Here is an 18,594-nt window from a genome sequence, read left to right as displayed (position 1 = left end):
AAAAATTGAAAGGCTTCTTCACAGTGGGTGTTAAGCTTAGATCGCCGCCCTAATTCTGATCCGCTTGATTATGAATGTATTTTGTGTGTTTAGTCTTTAAAAATCTTCCTCAGATTTTCTCCTCTTAACTCCCTGAAGTGATGCCAGATAAGTTTTATTCTACGTTTTTAGCTAAAATTGGGTCCTAGAAAAGAATCCGGAGTGGATGATGACTATCATCTGACAATTCCCATTACTTACCTAACTGCCTTCCTGCCAGAAATTAGAGACCAGAAACTGTATGAAGGACCGCATTCCTGCGCCCTGGGGAAGAAGAGTAACAATTTTAGCAATTCCTTTGTATTTCTGAAAATCAGTAGAAGCTACTCCTTGTAAGTTCACTGCAGTGAAATCACAACATACCACCCCGAGCAGCAGGTTGCCTACCTCCAGAAAAAATGGTTCCAAATTTCCTTTTCCAGGAACCTGGCTCATGAAGGGGCTGTTGCATCTCAAAGGAGGTGCTTTGATGGGGTGCTCAATAGGTCCAACCGATCAAGAAAATGTTAACAGTTGCAAAAAAGTTCCCTTGAACCGGTCCTCCATACCCAGTTACATGGGAGCTTCTGCAGGAGCCGAGGGCCAGTTATCCTGCTCTACATTCCGGCTGCCATCTCTGGCCCAAATTTCATTCTCTAACTAGCTAAAGCTTGACTAGACCTCCCCAGACTCCCACATAACACCACAGGCTTCTGCTCAGGGCCATGCTTTGCTCTTACCTACAGGTTTAAATAAAAAGAAGTAAAGTTAAAAGCGGAACTGCAACATGAGCATTTATTCACTCTTTCTCTTGTCCTGTTTGCTGGTGGAGACATGAAAGCTAGTCAGGAAGTATTTTGAGGTTAATTTCAGTTTGTACCAGCGGTTTAAAAAAAAAAACTCCCATTTAAAAAATGATGTATATAATGGAAATATTTTTATGATTTTTTAAAGTGAGGCTTTTAAACACTATTATTAATAGTGGCCTCTAAAGAGTGCTTGGTCTTAGAGGGGAGAAAAAATTAGATTTGACCTAAAAATGAAGATATGGCAAAATATAATAATAATAAACTGCATTCTGGGTCTTTATTCCTTTCAGAATAGTCGATTCTTTACTACAATTCTTTAAAATCTTTCAAAACCTTAACATTTATTTAAAACTCCAAGTAGTATATTTACAATAGAGCTACTGTACAATAACGTCTCTCTTATTTTTTTAAACGTAATTGGTTTAATTTCTAATGGTCCATTATAATTATCTCTAGAAGCTTAATGTATAAAAATTCATGACAAAAGTTTTGCAGTGTTGGCTTCCAATGTTTAATTTCTTAAAAGAAACATGAAATGTACACTGCTTTTCAAGTTTGAGCCATATAGGGTAAAATCCAATATTCATCAACATATGAAATCGATTCCAATGGGAGAGACTAAAGATAAGATTTTTATAATTAATATAATTTCATGTTTACCTGTTGGTCACCATCAAATAAGACACATACTCCCCAGAAGAACTGTCGTTCTGTGTCTTAGTCTTAAATCATATGTGAAAATATAGGAACCTTATTTAAAGAAAAAAATGCTGATACAAATGACAGAAGTTTTGGAAATTCTATGGATTATTAAGAACAGTGATACAATGAAGGGAAAAACATTACTACTAATGCTTCTGCAAAATTTTCAAACTGTTTTCACCCCTTCCAATTGAAGTACATGTTATCTTTTTGCAGCCCTGCAATTACTTAAATATAAAAGCTCTTCCTGTTAATCTTCAACCTGAAAAGTAGTTAAATAACAGAAGAATAAAGGGGAGTGGACATTTCAACCCAGTGGCTCTCCAGGTTTTTCAAGCTTTTCATCTGCCTGCTTTTGAAGGTTTACTCCTTTCCCAGTTTCCCCCACTGCTGTAGACTTGAGCCTTGAGCAAATCTTAGAGGCCATGACCCTGCTCTGTATCCCTTATATGTAAAATTGTCTGAACAGCCTTTCCAAAAGTTATTACATTTGGATGAAAACTTTCTGAAGGCAGCTTGGTAAAACCAAATACAGCTCATCTTTTGATTCAGTAGTTTCACTTTGAGGAATGTATTTATAACTCAACAAAATAATTATGGGCTCACAGGTATGGGTATAAGGAAAGAATAGCCATCTTTGCCTTATTCATAATAGTAAAAATAAGTAGTAAAAAAGCTGCACAATATCCCCATAATAACATGGGATTGACTAGATAATTTATAATATTTTACATTCATTTAATACCATGTAGGTATTAAAAAGTGATGTAGTGCAAAATAAGAATATGTGATGACATCAACTTTGTTCAAGATAGACTGAGAAGCAGAAAAAGTGGTTTCTAAAAGATGTTTGTAAATATATTGCCAGTTTTGTAAAACAAAAACTAAATGCAGTAAGCAAAAGATAACCAAATTTAAAAATGGGCGAAGATCTTGAATTAGACATTTCTTCAAGGAAGATATACAGATGGCCAATAAACACATGAAATGAAGTTCAGTATTGTTAGTCATTAGGGAAATGTAAATAGAAACCACAATGAGATACCACTTCACACCTACTAGGATGACTTTTATTGGGAAAATAAAAGGAGAATAGGAAGTGATGAGGTTCTGGAGAAGGTGGTTGTTGCTAAAGGGAATGTACAATGGTTCTGCTGCTGTGGAAGAGTTTGGTGGTTCCTCAGAAGTTAAACATAGTATTATTACCATATGACCTAGCAATGCCACTTCCAGGAATAATGAAGATAGAGATTCAAACAAATATGCTACATGCATGTTCATAGCAGCGACAGGCAAGTGTCCTTCAATGGATGAATGGATAAATGAATTGTGATATGTATATAAACACACACACACACACACACTCACAATGGAATATTATTCGTCCGTAAAAAGGAATGAAGTGCTGCTACATACTACAGTGTGGATGAACCTTGAAAACATTATGCTAAGTGAAAGAAGCCAGACACAAAAGGCCACATGTAATTGCATTTATATGAAATATCCAGAATCGGTAAATCCAGAGAGACAATGCCAATTGGTTTTTGCCAAGGACTAAGGGGGTAGGGTGAATTCATGTGTACAGGATTCCCTTTTGGGGTGATGAAAGTATTTGGAACTAGATAGAGGTGCTGGTTGTGAATGTACTAAATGCCACCGAAGTTCCCTTTAAAATGGTTAATTTTATGTTACATGACTCTCATCTCAAAACAATTATATATATTAAATTAAATCTATATATCATGTTATACATATAAAACTAAAAGGGCACATGATACAGTTAAATAGTCTTTCTGACAAGTAAAATCGTAGATTTTGTTTTCTCAATTATGTTCTTCAGCAAAGGCAAATTTCATTCATCATACGGGGAACAGTTCTGCAAAAGTTACTGTGGTGCAGGTGTATTGCAAACCTTCCTTCTGCTTCTGCCAAGTTCACGCGGCCATTCTAAGGACACAGAAGCAGCACATTTTCCTGATGCTCCCCAGTCCTTTAGAATCAGGTAGCCTATAACCTGCTATATGATTGGCAGTATTTGTTTTGTTTTGTCTGGAAGTGTTCTGAGTCCAAGAGGAGGAGGAGGAGGAGGGCCAGAGACGAATCACAGTGATGGCAGTGTGCTTGTTGTGCTCACATATCTACGGTAGCCATGGCAGGAGAAGCCAGGCATGCAAGTGAAGGGCAGGGAGGAAGCTTTCCACCCCCTTCGTTATGGTTCTTAAAGGGAGAGAAAGGAGCTCACACTTTTTTTTGCACCTACTGTGAGCGTGGCACTGCTGCTGCTTTGATGCTGCGCCTGGTCCTTTGAGCAAGCCTCTGCCTCTCTATGGGCCTCTGCCCACTACTCTGTAAACAATGCGCAGCGGGCTGCAAGGAGCCCCTGGAGCCTTTCGCCTCCCTCGCCTGTTATAAGCCTGCTCTGGTGAAGGCCCCCAGAGCAGTGGCTCCTCCTGGGAAAAGGAGCTCTCTGGTCTGCCTCCCTGCTTCTCGGCCTGCGTGCACCTAGCCTACTCACTGCCCAAGTCCTGCTGACTTCAGAGCGCAGAGAAGGCCTGAGCTTTCCTGAAATTCAGGTTGGGGAGTCCTTGCTCTGCGTAGCCTCCAAGTCCTTCACTCTTCACACCTTGCTGGGCATTGCACTGGCACCGGAGGCGGGGTGACTGAACTTCCTGCCTTGTCTTTGGGAGTGCTCTCACCTGACAGATAACTTTATTTTGGGGCGTTTTACTCTTTTACCTGGTTATGTTCACACTTTATAAGATGATCACCATGAAACTCAAGGAACAAAAATATGGTAGAGCCTGTAATTAGAGATTCTATGTGATTTGAAGGGACTATGTTTAATTCACTTTCTTTAAACCTATTCATACACTTACATTTATAAATGCATTTGGCGTATGTCCTTTACCCTAAAGGCCCATCTCCAGCAAGGTGAGGCAGTGGTCAACTTCATTCCCCTTAAGGCAAATCCTCCATATTCCATTCCACTTTTCCAAATAACAGAGCATCTTCTAATGCCCAGGATCTGGCCCACACAATCCTTGACTACAATTTGTGGCCACACTTGCTTTTCCCAAACTGTTGGTGGCGGCTCCTGTAAAGATTGGCACACAATCTCTGCTAGAAAAAGCACTCCCCAGGTAAAACCACCAGATATCTCTATTTAGAAGGAGGATGCCAAAGTGGGGAAGTTCATTTTCACACAATTGATTGCTTAAATATTTAGTTATTGCAGTAACTTTTTAGAGTTTAAATAACCAATAGCCAACCCCAGGGTCTTTCCATTCTGATTCTGCCCTCTTGTGCCTGGGTGGTTCTGAACAAATGACATTTCAGTATTTCAAATTCTTTTAAAAATGGATAGTATTTCATGGAGCCAAAGAATAATCAGTAAACATATTGATTTATCACCAAAATCATTAAAATGTTTCACAGTATAAATACAGCCTTTTAGGGACAATTTGTCAGTATCTGCCAAACTTAAATGCACCTATCTTCTGACTCAGCAATTCTACTTAGAGCTACACATGCCTGAGAGAAATGTACACAGCTAATCATTGCCGCAGTTAGAAATAGCAAAAAATAGCAAACATGAATGACCAGCGGTAAAGGAATTAGTTTATGGGGTATTGCACAATGCAATGTCACTTATGTGCCTGAACACTGTGATTAAGGAGGAAAATATAAGTACATCATAAAAATTCATAAGGATCTCTTTAAACCCCTTCCAATGATTTTCTGATCATTAATGACTTTCTGTCTCCATATACTCGACCCTTCCATACCATTCCTCGTACCATCACTTACAGGTCTATTCTAGCTCCCGTTTTTCCAAATCGATGTTACTTTCCTTTTCAGGGGGTGACCAATAAAGTCAACTTATGTAAAAGGTTCACACCAACAGTGGACATGCCTACAGAGGCATATGGTTACACTTCCTTCTGGTGGGTACTATTCCACAGTGAAACCCACTGGAAGATAGGCATATATATTGTAGAGTGTGGCATATTGTTATGCTGGCGTTGTTCTGCATTGTGTTATATATTTCTGTGTCATGTTAAATAGCAGCATTCCCAGAACAGAGCAACATTTTGCTTTCCTACTCCAGGAAGCAAACTGGCTTAGGCCCAGGGAATTTCCCAAGTTATGGCAAGTGTTAGCACTGCTGTTCTCGTCCTTACTGTTAGGAGGACAAGAAAACCAACTAGCTTGCATCTTTTGTTGCATAGGTATCCAAATCATTTCCTGGTCTTTATGTGGTTTTAGAAGGCATTTCAAGAGTCTTGAAAATGACAAAACGCAAATATGAAAATACTTAAAATAACTTACCACAATCCCTTATTAATAAAACAACTTAGTTGCTAGCCAATGGTTCAAACTTGAGCAACAGTTAATTCCAAGATTTATGCTCTATTTGATTTGTGCACGTTTGCAGTGATACCATCATAGGCAGTGCCTGGCTGGTACTGTTATTTCAGGACCTTTCAGAAGGCATGTTGTACCAAGCTGACCTATATTTGAACTTTCATGACATGATGCCAAGCAAGGGAGTTGGCCGTGTTTCTCATTCAAAAACTCCCTTTGTTTTCAATATAGCTACATACATACAACCCTAACACCTGAGCAGTATTTAAAATTCCCTAGGCAGTGAGGGAAACATTTATCGGCTGGCTACTGTCATACAGGTCCTTGTCACCTTCGTCATTTAATTTTTTACTCCTGTGGTACACAGAACACACAAGATTTCCCTTTTCAGATTTCCCTCAGAATACATGGCAAATATCAACTTCAGAGGAACATCGTCAGAACCGTTAGTTACTAACCAGTAATACCTTCCAACCTTTATGTGGGGAAGTTGGAAACCAGGATCGTTTCCGTTAGTCAATATACCAGTTTAAATGCATAAAATACTAAAATTTATAGTTAAATCTTTTCTGCATGTTAAATCTTTATACCCTATAGTGCTGTCATTATTTCCAAACATGAATAGTTCCTATACCTTAACTTAAAAAAAAACCATTTTGTTACACCAAGGCTTCCCATTATCTAAATTGCCCCCCACTTCCATTTACTCGAGTCTTGTGAAAACACTGAACAGAACTGTCTTCTTTCAGATTGAGGTGTTCTGTCTTCTTTTCCTGTCAACGTCTGAAGCCATGTAACTCCAAGAAAGCCTTGTTCCCATTTTCATCTTAAAAAAATCGGTGGTTGTCACTACACACCCACTGAAGCTAAAGAAGTTTCCTTGAGGCCACATTGTTTTAAATGGATCACTTATTAGCAACAGATGTTGACGATGATTCTACAGCTGTATCAGAGACTTCCGTGTCACCCAGGTAACAGACTTGTTCCCCTTGACTAGAAATTTGATTAATTTTGGTCTTTCTGTTGTGGTCCTCCATTTGGCTTAGAAAACTCATCAAATTCTTTTAGATTTATAATTATCCCTGCTTTTTACTTATCTGTGCCTTACTTTAAAAAACCACTGTCTTGTTTAACCCAGCATTCTCAAATTTAACTTTTCCTCATTTCTATTGATATAAAAATAAGCATCCTTTGAGATCACTCGGAATGTTTGACAAAAAACCTGTTTTTGTCAGTCCATTAACCTACTTAAAAGCATAATTACGTATTTTTAAAGGAAAGAACTTTGACAGCTTACACTTACTAATAAATGGTGTTGCTGAGGTATTAGTAATAAGATTCAATTGTGTATATAACAAAAAATCTTAAAATCTTAAGTGAAAGCCATTTAACTAATATTTAAAACCTCTGCAATTATTAGTTTATTAGTATCATCCAGGACTCAGATGTTCAGTATTCCTCCTGAAATTACATTAACAAATGCAAATGGAAAGAATCCAAGTCAAAATTATATAACAAAACAGCACTCCATCACAAAAGCGTGTAAAATTACAAGAACGCTATTTCAAAACACTGGCACTTTAAGAGAACGATAATCTCAAAAACCACAAAATTGCCAAATTGTTCCCTGAACTGCTAAGCAGATAAACAAATGACCCTAATGAATGAGTTCGGGTAGAAGTTATCAAGTTCAAATAAATTGAATAATTACTAAAGTACAGTTTAAGTGTCTTCTTCCCTCCAGTCCTTTTGATTTATAAGGGAACAAACCATAACATAGGAAAACAAACCTGGTTTTAGATATGGCACACAATTTTAGAAGTTGGCCCAATTAATATACCTTTAACAGAGTCTCATTTCCTCAGCAATCTATATTTAGATAAATAGGAGACATTTACAGCCAGCCTTTTTCCCAGAGCCTTTACTGGGACTAATGTCAACAAAGTTTAATATGGCAGTCTTGTATTTTAAGTTCATGCTTTTGGGGATACATTCTCAGGTCTTTAACGTGGGAACTGCAAATATAACTGCCATTACATGGTAATGGGAGTTAAAGAATGTAGAGTCCTCATGTAAAGATTAGAAAATTTTTCTTAGTCCTTCAAGGACAGACTTTCAAAATGTTTGTTTCTAGTAACACCATGCTGCTGTAGGTTGGTTCCTCTTCACTTGATAAACGTTAACTGAGCTATGTGAAATTCGATAGCAACTGATCAAGACTGTGGAGTTTTAGGTAGGTATGAATGAAAACTGTCTAAATTCCACTTTTATTACCCTCGAGTATGCAGGGTGTGTAGACAAAAGCCTTATCAGCTAACTATGAGAAGATAAAACACTCTAAGAATCCATGTGATCCAAAATGGACAAAAGCAAGACTAGCTTCCCCTCAAGAAGAAAAATTGCAGACCTATGAAAAGGACAACAATACTAATAAAAAAAATTGTATTTACTTAGAAGCATTCAGAATGTCAACAAAACAGCTGCAACTTTTTTTTTTTTGCAATTACAGAGTGGTATTCAGTTAACAGAACAACAATTATTTCTTATAAGCTGCATCAGAGACAACTGAAGATGAAAAAACTACCATCCCCATATATACCTAATTTGTGCTGTGCACCAACAAGAACCTGCTTTAAATTTCCATGCCAATTTACAACCCCCATACTGTACCAGGCAAGGTTAGTGGCTATTGAAAATACCACCGGGACAGGGCTATCTAAAGACACATTCGGTAGTGTGTTAACTATACAAAAAAAGACACTGTACAGTTTAAAAACAAATCTTACACAGCCTTACATTTCAATTTTTTTTCTTTAAAAGGAGTGAGTTGTGTACAGGGGGGTTAAATGCTTTATAGACAAGAAAAAAAAAACTGCGCTAGAACCAACTTATTCATCATCATCATCTTCTTCTTCATCTTCATCCTCTTCATCTTCCTCCTCCTCCTCATCCTCTTCATCTTCCTCATCTTCCTCCTCTTCCTTCTTTTTCTTGCTTTTTTCAGCCTTGACAACTCCCTTCTTTGCGGCATCAGGCTTTCCTTTAGCTCGGTATGCAGCAATATCCTTCCAAAATAAAGGCAGGAGAAAGCGGTAGGAAAGACAAAACAGTTAAGTAAGGGGAGAAATTAAAGTAACATGGCAAAACCTTAGGAAAAAAATCAAGATCCCAGTCACATGAAAATACCACCAATCTTCAGACTCATTACAACTCCATAAAATAACCAGGACGTTCAAAGATGCATATATAAATACTAGGAGATAATTATAATTATTAACCCATAACTCATGGAATGATGTGGTCTAATATTTGCAATGTTATGCCTCACTGAAGTGGTTATGTACCATATCCTAATATTTTAGTTTATTAAAACTAGAATGCAGAGACTTTGATTAAAGGGTAGACACTGCCACCTTCTGAATGCAAAAAAGCATTCTACAGGTTTATATTGTCAGATCCTAATCCACAGTAGGAAATTTTGTCTGGGGAAAAAAGAAAAAAACTTTTGCCAGTGAGCATGCAGTTAGGTAAGGAACATCTAGAAAAGGGTTTTTTCTTCCCAGAATGACTAAATAAGCTAAAATTTAGCTTTACTTAGTATTTCAAGTCAAATTACAGGGGTTACACCCTTCTGTCAACTTATTGTACAGATCAAGACTATTTTCTAATAGTAAATTCATTCTTTTTGGTAATCTAGGGAGGGAACATAAATGTTTCAGAGTATGTTTATGAAGTATATTGTCTATATTACTTTTCTCAGCATATTTTGATATTGTGTGCTGACCACTTAAAATAACTGACCATTGAACTCAAAGTGACTATGCAATTTTCATCAATATGGACATAGTGGGGAATAACAAGATCAGCTTAAAATGTACGGTCTTTGCCAGTCAAATTATATCAAAGTAAAAAAACAGCGATTTATTTGATCTATATTTTTTGAAAGTTGGAGAAGGACTTAAGATTACTGCGTCAGTGGCATACCGAACATATGGTGCCATAGGAAAAACTCAAAACTCTTAGAAATCTGTAACAGGAAATGTAACACAAAGTACCAAGTTTAATTACCTACCAACCGACATACTTCCCTCACACCAAGCAAACCCATACTTCTTACCTTTTCGTATTTTTCCTTCAGCTTAGCGGCTTTCTTTTCGTAAGGCTGCTTGTCATCTGCAGCAGTGTTATTCCACATCTCTCCCAGTTTCTTTGCAACATCACCAATGGATAGGCCAGGATGCTCTCCTTTGATTTTGGGGCGATACTCAGAACAAAACAAGAAAAAGGCCGAACTACAAAGACAAATTTAATTTTAGAATTTGAAGTTTACTATGGAGCATGTATCCTATTACTGTGTGAAAGGGGCTGCTGATTGCTCCCATTCATGGGACAGCCTGCTGATGTAATAATATGCTAAGTAGTCTTCATCACCAAAGCCTAATTTACAAGTATTTAATGTATAATAACGTTAGCTGAACATACACTGCTGACTGATGTTGAGCTCCACAAAGAAATTCTGCAAATCAAGGTTTTCAGATAGATATTTCTCAAGAAATAAAGAATCAAAATTACATTTAGAAGATATATTGGGTGAAGGAGCCCAGTGTCTGTCTAACTCAAATGCTATGGCCAAAACTCCCACCCAACAGGAACTTTACTTCCAATAGTAAAATATACCAACATGAACCACTATTAACTGAGACTGATTACACACTCCAAACCCACACGGTGGCCCGCTGTATTTCTGATTCTACTGTTTTGAAAATAAAAATAAGCAAGATAACTTACGGAGGCCTCTTGGGGGCATTGGGATCCTTGAACTTCTTTTTTGTTTCCCCTTTAGGAGGGATGTAAGTTTTCATTTCTCTTTCATAACGGGCCTTGTCTGCCTTTGCCATGTCTTCAAATTTTCCTTTCTCTTTAGCAGACATAGTCTACAAAAGAAATGATTTGCAAGCTAATGCGGACAATGAAATGTTAATTGTCCTCAAAAATATGAAAATGAATAAAAACCAAGTGCCCTTTGAGGCTTTTGTTCTAACATCACCACTTACACCATGCTAGTGGCACCTATACTTTAAAAAAATCTTAATTTGGATTTAAATTCTTTTTGATCATCTCCTTAGTATGTTTTAAGTCCTCTTACCTTCCACCTCTCTGAACACTTCTTAGAAAACTCTGAGAAGTTGACTGAAGCATCTGGGTGCTTCTTCTTGTGCTCCTCCCGGCAAGTTTGCACAAAGAATGCATATGATGACATTTTGCCTCTCGGCTTCTTAGGATCTCCTTTGCCCATGTTTAGTTATTTCTCTAAAAAAGTAAGTGTTTGATGTTAGCAATGAAATTACGGCATTTACGAGCACTCTAACTTCCTGGAGAGTGCATGACAACCAAGACACTGGTTATTTAACACAGCTGTGACACTAACCTCCCATAACACCAATGACAGCCAATTCCTAGAAGAGGTTATGCCTATCAAGAAATGGTCCTTCAGTGTATAAGCTCAAGAAAGTGTGGCCACACGGTATACTCCCCCAGTATTGTTATTTGACTGACTGTATCTGTTCTGAAGGACCACCTAACCAGCCACTGAAAAATCTTTTTAATGTCCAAAATCCTTTTTCAGTCAACAAAACCAAAGCTTGGCAAACTAATGCTGCCGATCCGTGGATCTGCACTAGGTAAGGAATAAACAGGTAAGGGCCGGAGAGCAGACGTGTTTCCAGATTACAGGCCTAAATCACGGTTTTGCTCAAGTTTCTCCAATGATTACTTTAAAAACATTCTCTTTGCAGGAAACTTCGCTGGGAGGAGGGAGAGGCAGAAAGGCCGGCGCCCGGACCCGGGGCTGGGGGGCGGCGGCGAGATGCGCGCGGCCGCCACCGCGGGGCCGCTCCGTTTCCGACCGGCCTGGCCCCGAGCTGCGCTTGTTCTGACTAAACACGTCCGGTCTGAAGTTTCTTCGCGTAAACAAGGACGAGGGACAAAAGCCACTCCTGCTCGGGGCTCTGGCCGCCCCCCCACCCCCGCGAGTGTTTTTATTTTTAAATTTTGTTAAAGTTGGGGCGCCGCGCGGAGAGGGCCCCAGCCTCCGGGCCCCACTCGCCCCGAACTTCGGCCGCGGCGGGGACGCCGAGGAGCCGCGGCCCGGCCTCCAGGCCCCGCTCGCCCGCCACGTGCGCCCGCCCGCAGCAGGCCCCGGCCCCGCAGGCCGCCCCCATTTTGTCAGGCTCGGCGGAGAGAGCGGCCCCGCTCGAAATGGGGGCTGGCTCCGCCCGCGGCCGCCGGGGCCGGCGCGCACGGAATGGCCGCTGCGCCGCCGCCGCCGCGAGGGCGAGCGCGAGCGAATATGGCTCCTTCCCTTTGTGTGTGTGTGTGTGTGTGTGTGTGTGTGCGTGTGAGTGTGTGAGCGTGAGCGCAGGCGGGCGGGGGCGCGGCGCGCTCTGGCGCACACACTCGGCCATGACGGCCGGGGGAGGGGCGGGGGCGCGCGGCGCGGACCCTCCCCCCGGCCCGCGGCCCCCGGCCCGCCGCTCCCCGGGTCCCTCCGAGGCCCGCGCGCCCCGGCCGCCCCCGCACGGGGGACGCGGGGCTGGGAAGACGGGGAAAAAAAAGTTGCCTCGGAACTGCTGCGCCCAGCTCCCCCGCCCGCGCCCGCCCGCCCGCCTTGTTTTCTCTCCAGCCGGCAGCGCCGGGCCGAGTCAGCCATGTTCCAGCGGGCGCAGCGGCGCCGCTCCCCCCGCCGCCGGGCCGCCGCCGCCGCCGCGCCCGGGCGCAGGCCGGCGGGCCCGGCCCCGCGCCGCCGCCCCCAGGCCCCCGCGCCGCCTCGCCCGCAGCGCCCGCCCGCCCGCCCGCGCCCGTCGCCGGCGCCCGGCTCTCTGCGGCGGCCGATGCAGCCCGGGAAGCGCCGCCGCCTGCCCGCCCGCAGTCGCCGCCGCCGGCCCCGCCGCCCCCCGCGCACGCCGGCCGCCCGAACACTCGGCCCGAGGGCCGAAAACACGTTAAAAATTTTTTTTAATTAAAAAAAATTTTTTTTGCGCTAGTCAGCGCGGACGCCGCCGGGGGTGGAAACTCGTGGGGCTCGGGGTTCGCAGCGCCTCCGGCAGCCTGTGGGCCGGGGCTCCGGCGCGGGGCAGGGCTCCGGCGCCCGGGAAGAGGCTCGCTCCGTGCGCAGTTCCCCCCACGGTCCCCCCTCATTTGCCTTTGTGTGGATCCTGACCCGCCGGCTCCCGGCCGCGGGGACCCGGCCGCCGCGCGGGGTGGGGAGCTGCCGGAGGCGCTCTCCCCGCCGCGGCGCTGCCCCAGACTCACCCTCAGCGAGGCACAGAGTCGCCCAGTGCCCGTCTGGCTCTCACTTGCCCCGGCGCTGTCTCTATGGAGCTCAATGTACTGCAATGGCTGTGAGAGCGGGAGCCAGACGCAGCCTCCTCACTCTCTCCGCTCTGTAACATTACTCTCCAGCCAGCGCGGCTCCTATTGGCTACCGCCAACTCACGGGGCTTGCTCATTGGCTCGATACCTCCCATTGTCCTGACCAGAGCCCGTTTTCTATTGGTTGTCTCCGGGGACACGTCACCAAGGATTGAAACAGCGCGCAAATCTGAATGTGTGTGTATGCCGGGCAAAGAGGCTGAGGCGGGAGAGGCAGAGGCAGAGGCAGCAGCTGCTACGGGAAAGCAGAGCTCTATGGTGTATGTGTGCATGTGTCTAACCCAAGCCAGCCCCATACCGGAGCGGCCGCCGGAGCGAAAAGAGCCTGACTTTTCCACAAGTGTCTCCAACTCCTCAGGCAAAAGAGACACTCACAGGCCTCCCCCCCCCTTCTTACCCCAAACTCACTGCCACAGCGGTTGAGATAAGAGGCCCCAGAATTTTAACAGACCTTCAAAAGTGAGAGCGACAGTGTGAGGTCCCGTCCCGTGAAAACTGGGGTTTCTGCTGGTGCAGAGGGGCGAAGGCAGCCACGATTCAAGCCCTTCAACAGCGTATGGTTGCATTACCCTTTAGATCTCTGGAAAGGCAGGGCTTTTCCTATAAGAAGGTGACATGATCCAGTCAGCCGGTTTTAAAATAACCCTTTTCTGGGCTTACGAGCTCTAACAACGTCTGGCTTGCTGAGCAGCTGAAGTCTTTACTTACTGAACAGGCATTCAGTTTCACCCTTTTTCTTGGTTTGATCGAGTTTCACAGTTTGTCTAGAACTTTTTATTTAAATACAAAGCACTGTCTTAACTTCCTGGAAATCAAATAATTATTCCATGTAATTAAAGTACAGCTACTTCATTTCGATATGGGGTACTCTGGCAGGAAATGTTCGCGAGGGCCTGCTATAATTAGCAAATTCATTAGAGACCACATTTCAAACTGTTGGGCTACTTTATTTGACTTGGTGTGGATTACTGTTATAATCAAACGAATCCTTGTGATGCTATCTTTCCCTCCCATCACACCACTTAATGCATCCATGTAACTGCTCTAGGATTACAGGAGTTGTAGGTATATTGTTACCTAGAGAATTAGATGGAGGCAGAGAGTGCATATGCCCAAATCCACAGGCTGTGGTTTCTCTAACTCACCAAGGTGGCTGGTATTAATAGCCATACTTAATAGGTCTGTAAAGAACATGTGTACTAGCTAAAATGGCAGTTCTGAAGACTACATAGTTATATCAGTGCTGTAAGAAACTATATCTATTCCTCCTTAGCCTAAGCAGACCACACCCCTATTCAGTTATAACTGACTTCCCCTTTTTTCAGTCTCTAATGGTATGTTTACACACTTCTAAACCCACCAGCCAATTCCTTCAAATGTACTAGATCAAAGGTTAAATAAATCACTTTACTATGTTAATTTTCTTCCTTATATCCACTGTAAGCATCCATAACCTAATGTATTTGCTCAAATCTATTAAGCAATTTGAGAATAGGCTTAGATAACCTTTCCTGACCTATGATTTCAATGTTTATTCCTTTTTTAAAAAAATACATGATTGGTCTCGGGGATTATAGTCTTGGTGATTGGACAATACATGACGCATGTACATGAAAAAGAGTATAACATTAAAGACTATATACGCTAGTGTTATGTACAGCCTTTAAAAAGTAAACATCTTAACTTTTTATATTGTTATCTTCACACATATTTACTCTTCTCTACTTCCCTCTGCTGTCAAATTTTATGCTTTAATTCCAGATATTTATTTCAATTGTTTTATCTTCTCAATACCTATATTACTAAATATTCATGAGAATGACTGACACGTTAAATGGCGTCCATGATGTCAACATTTGTTCTTTGAAGACATCACTCAGTATTTTCTGGGAGCAGTGTTGAATTTGCCCTGGCCCAACCACACGCTTGTGCCAGTTGTCCGTAATAGCTTACTCCTGCCAGGATAGGTCTATTGTCAGAGAGCAGTATGGGAGCCATTGGTCCACACAGGATGGGATGGAGAGGAGGAGGCACTAGATTGAAGTAGACCCGGGTTCAAGTCCCAGCTCTGCTAGTTACTAGCTGAGATGATCGCAGGATTGTTGTAAAGGTTAACTTTTAGCAAAGGTTTAAATTATGTTATGCAGACCCCTTCAAACCCATGACTTAGAAAACCTCAACTGTGGTTAACTTTGAATTTTTCTTCATATTTTATTTTTATTTAAAGGCAGTGGTTGCGAATCCAATTAAGTTTTTTTTTTTTTTAATCCTGGCCTCAAACAGCACTAATCTTCATCCAGTCTAGTGATGGTGCCTTTATTTATTCCCAAGCATAATAGAGGCCATGGCAGAGAACATACAAACTTCCACTTATATGCACATTTCTCTTTTTTTTTTCCATGATAGAAGCAGGGAGGGACATAAAAAAACAAAGAAACTTTAAAATAAGCCCTATAACATCTAGCTCTAATCCCTCAATCTTGATGTTCACTTATTTATGACATTAGACTCTTCCTTCTCTAACATGAATCATTAACCACAAATTAGCATGTATTTTATGCTATAGTTATTGGGTGTTTTATCCCAAATTTGAAAGTTATCTAATTAAAAAGCCTGAACATTCTTGCTCATGTCCAATTAAGCCAAACGAATTACAGATCTTTGTTAATACAGTTTATGCCCTTCCTGAAGCTTGTGTTGGTCCCCTGTAGAATAATAAGCCTCTCTTCTGTGATCCCACAATATCCTGTACGTTACCGTGCTCATATTGTAATGACCTAGTTATGTGTCTGCTTGTCCCACTGCACTGCACCCCTTAAGGCAGGATCCCTATCTTTGTGTCCCAAGCTCCTTGCAGGGTGCCTGGCATATAGGGCCCTAAATAAAGTCTGTTGAATGAGTGAATTAATAGCTGAAAGAGTACTTACTTTAAATTATTGTTTTAATCTTCCTCTTCCATCTTTGAAGATAAGCATTTGGGTGTCTCTAAATCAGAATGCAGGAAAATAGAGTAAGAAGTAATAAGTAAGTGTTAGGATACTAAGACTGAAGACAGATGCCAAGTGCACCTCATTCTTATAACTTAAAAAGAGGAAGGAAGAGTTGGGGGGCTAGAGGGGATCTCAAATATAAACAAACACATACCGTTTTAGTGTTTTCCAGTTCCCAACTAGGCCAAGGTTATTCTTTGTTGGACACAGTGAACTATGGCAAGCCAAGTAAGAGTTTATCACAGAAAACTGCAAGAATGTCTACCCAGAGGCTGTTTCCAATAGGCATTTGAAACTTAACTCTGATGTGAAAAAATACAAAATACAGACAGGGAACTGTCAGTCTTTGGCTGAAGGATATTGATTCCTCCCCAGTGCAATGAATCCTAAGTCAAGACGTGAATTATCGTGTCTCTCCTTCTTGAAAGGGCAGTACAAACAGTATACCCAAATTTTGTCTGACAAGGTAAAAAATGCTAAGGATCACGCATACTTGAAACATTTTTTTAGGGTGCTGAAAATAAAGGAGGGGAATTCAGGAAAAGAAAGGGGTACAGGTTTGTGAAATCTGGACTACCAGTGAGGACAAGACCTCCAACCCCCGAATCCACCACACATGACTTCTGGCAGCCACGAAGGTCTGTGCTTAGTTCCCTCAGCTTTTACTGAGGGCTAGTGATACATTATCTAACGTGAAAGGATGTTACAGGACTAAACACACAGGCACAAAGGAAGACCAGAGGCAGAGGGCAGAGAGGTGGTGTTGTATCTGGTGATGTGTGGAGAAGAGGACCCTTGTCCCGAGCTGTGTAAGTACTTCTGTTTCAGCCCAAGTTTTCTGTCCGAATATGGCTTGCAGGTGGAGAACGCAGTGGTGTCAGCTGTGAGCAGCACCGATGGCCCAGGCAAAGAAAATGGGACTAGAGCTCATTACACCAATAATATCTCTAAAACTGGGATATTTTAATGGTGAATAAGGAAGAGATAGACCTTTTCTTAATAAGATGCCTTATTCTATGGTTAGTCAAAGAATGGCATACAGGAAGAGGGAAAACCCATTAGTAAACATTTTTACAAAATGCTAATCTAAATTCAAAAAAGATCTACTATTTTAGGTATCGATCTTAAGAACCACATCAACAGACCAAATGCAGCAGCCCTATTAACCAGCAACATAAACCTTAAGAATAAATGTTTTAGCAAGCCTACGAGAATGGCTAGAATCAAAAAGACAATGTCAAGCGTGGATGAGGAAGTGGAGAGATTGGAGCCCTCCTACACTGCTGGTGGGAATGGAAGACAGGGCAGCCACTTGGTACAACAGTCTAGCAGTTCCTCGAAAAGCTAAACACAGAGCTACCACAGGACCCAGCAATTCCACTGCTAGGTTATACCCAGGACTAACAAAACCTGTCCGCACAAGAACACTTTATGCAAATTTCATAGCGGCATTATTTGTAGTAGCCACCCAAATGCCCATCTACTATGAGTGGGTAAATAAAATGTGGTATATCTATGTGATTGAATATTATTCAGCAATAGAGAAGATGAAGTACTGATGCCTGCTACATGTTTGAACCTTGAAAACATTACGCTAAGTGTAAGAAGCCAGTCACAGAAGGCCACATACTGTATGACTCCATTTATATGAAATGTCCATAACAGGAAAATTTATAAAGACAGAGAGCAGATTAGTGGTAGCCAGGGCCTGCAGGTGGAGGGCAGGGGAATGACCACTAATGGACATGCTTTAGGAGGACGGAAAAACCTGTGACTATACTGAAGATTATTGAATTGTATGTATGTGAATTACCTCTCAATAAAGCTGTTTTTTAAAAAAGGAATAGATGTTTTGTGAGTGGTTTTGGTTAACCAAACACACATGGTGGAACACTATCAACTTGCCAATTTTACCCAATACTTTTCTGCTGCCTGTGGTATTTAACACCTTGTGAAAATGATAGCCTTCTTTTTCATTAGGTGGAAAATTGGTCTATTAAGGAATTATATATTATATGCTTAAAGGGTATTTTTGCTGCAAAAAATGTTAAAGGAGTACTTTCCAGGGATATCTTGGGAGGTTTTCCTTGGGAGCATGGGGTGACTACAGTAAGCCAGCTGAGCCATGAAGGGCTAGGTCAGGCAGCACAAATAGCAAGGCCTCCAGCTTTATCTGATGTACAGATGTTTCAAATGGCCAACATATGTTTCATATGGCCAATCTTTTTAAAGTTGGATTTTTTCACATTAAAAAAAATCCAGACATTTGGCTTCTTTTG

The 18,594-nt window shown here is 41.9% G+C and overlaps 1 protein-coding gene across 1 annotated transcript; it reads right to left on the bottom strand.

Annotated features, from left to right (window-relative positions):
- Positions 1 to 8,322: 8,322 nt before the first annotated feature.
- HMGB1 (high mobility group box 1) lies at positions 8,323 to 13,375 on the bottom strand. Its single transcript, XM_036917318.2, has 5 exons — positions 13,206 to 13,375; positions 11,041 to 11,204; positions 10,683 to 10,828; positions 10,012 to 10,186; positions 8,323 to 8,959 (listed from the first exon to the last, which is right to left on the bottom strand). The coding sequence occupies exons 2-5, from the start codon at positions 11,188 to 11,190 to the stop codon at positions 8,783 to 8,785; spliced, it is 648 nt and encodes a 215-aa protein (XP_036773213.1). The 5' UTR covers positions 11,191 to 11,204; positions 13,206 to 13,375; the 3' UTR covers positions 8,323 to 8,782.
- Positions 13,376 to 18,594: the final 5,219 nt, after the last annotated feature.

Source organism: Manis pentadactyla, chromosome 2 (genome assembly GCF_030020395.1).
Source record: "Manis pentadactyla isolate mManPen7 chromosome 2, mManPen7.hap1, whole genome shotgun sequence".
Classification (NCBI taxonomy): Eukaryota; Metazoa; Chordata; class Mammalia; order Pholidota; family Manidae; genus Manis; species Manis pentadactyla.
Note: the sequence above shows the minus strand (reverse complement) of the source record. Positions and strands in the feature narration are given on the sequence as shown.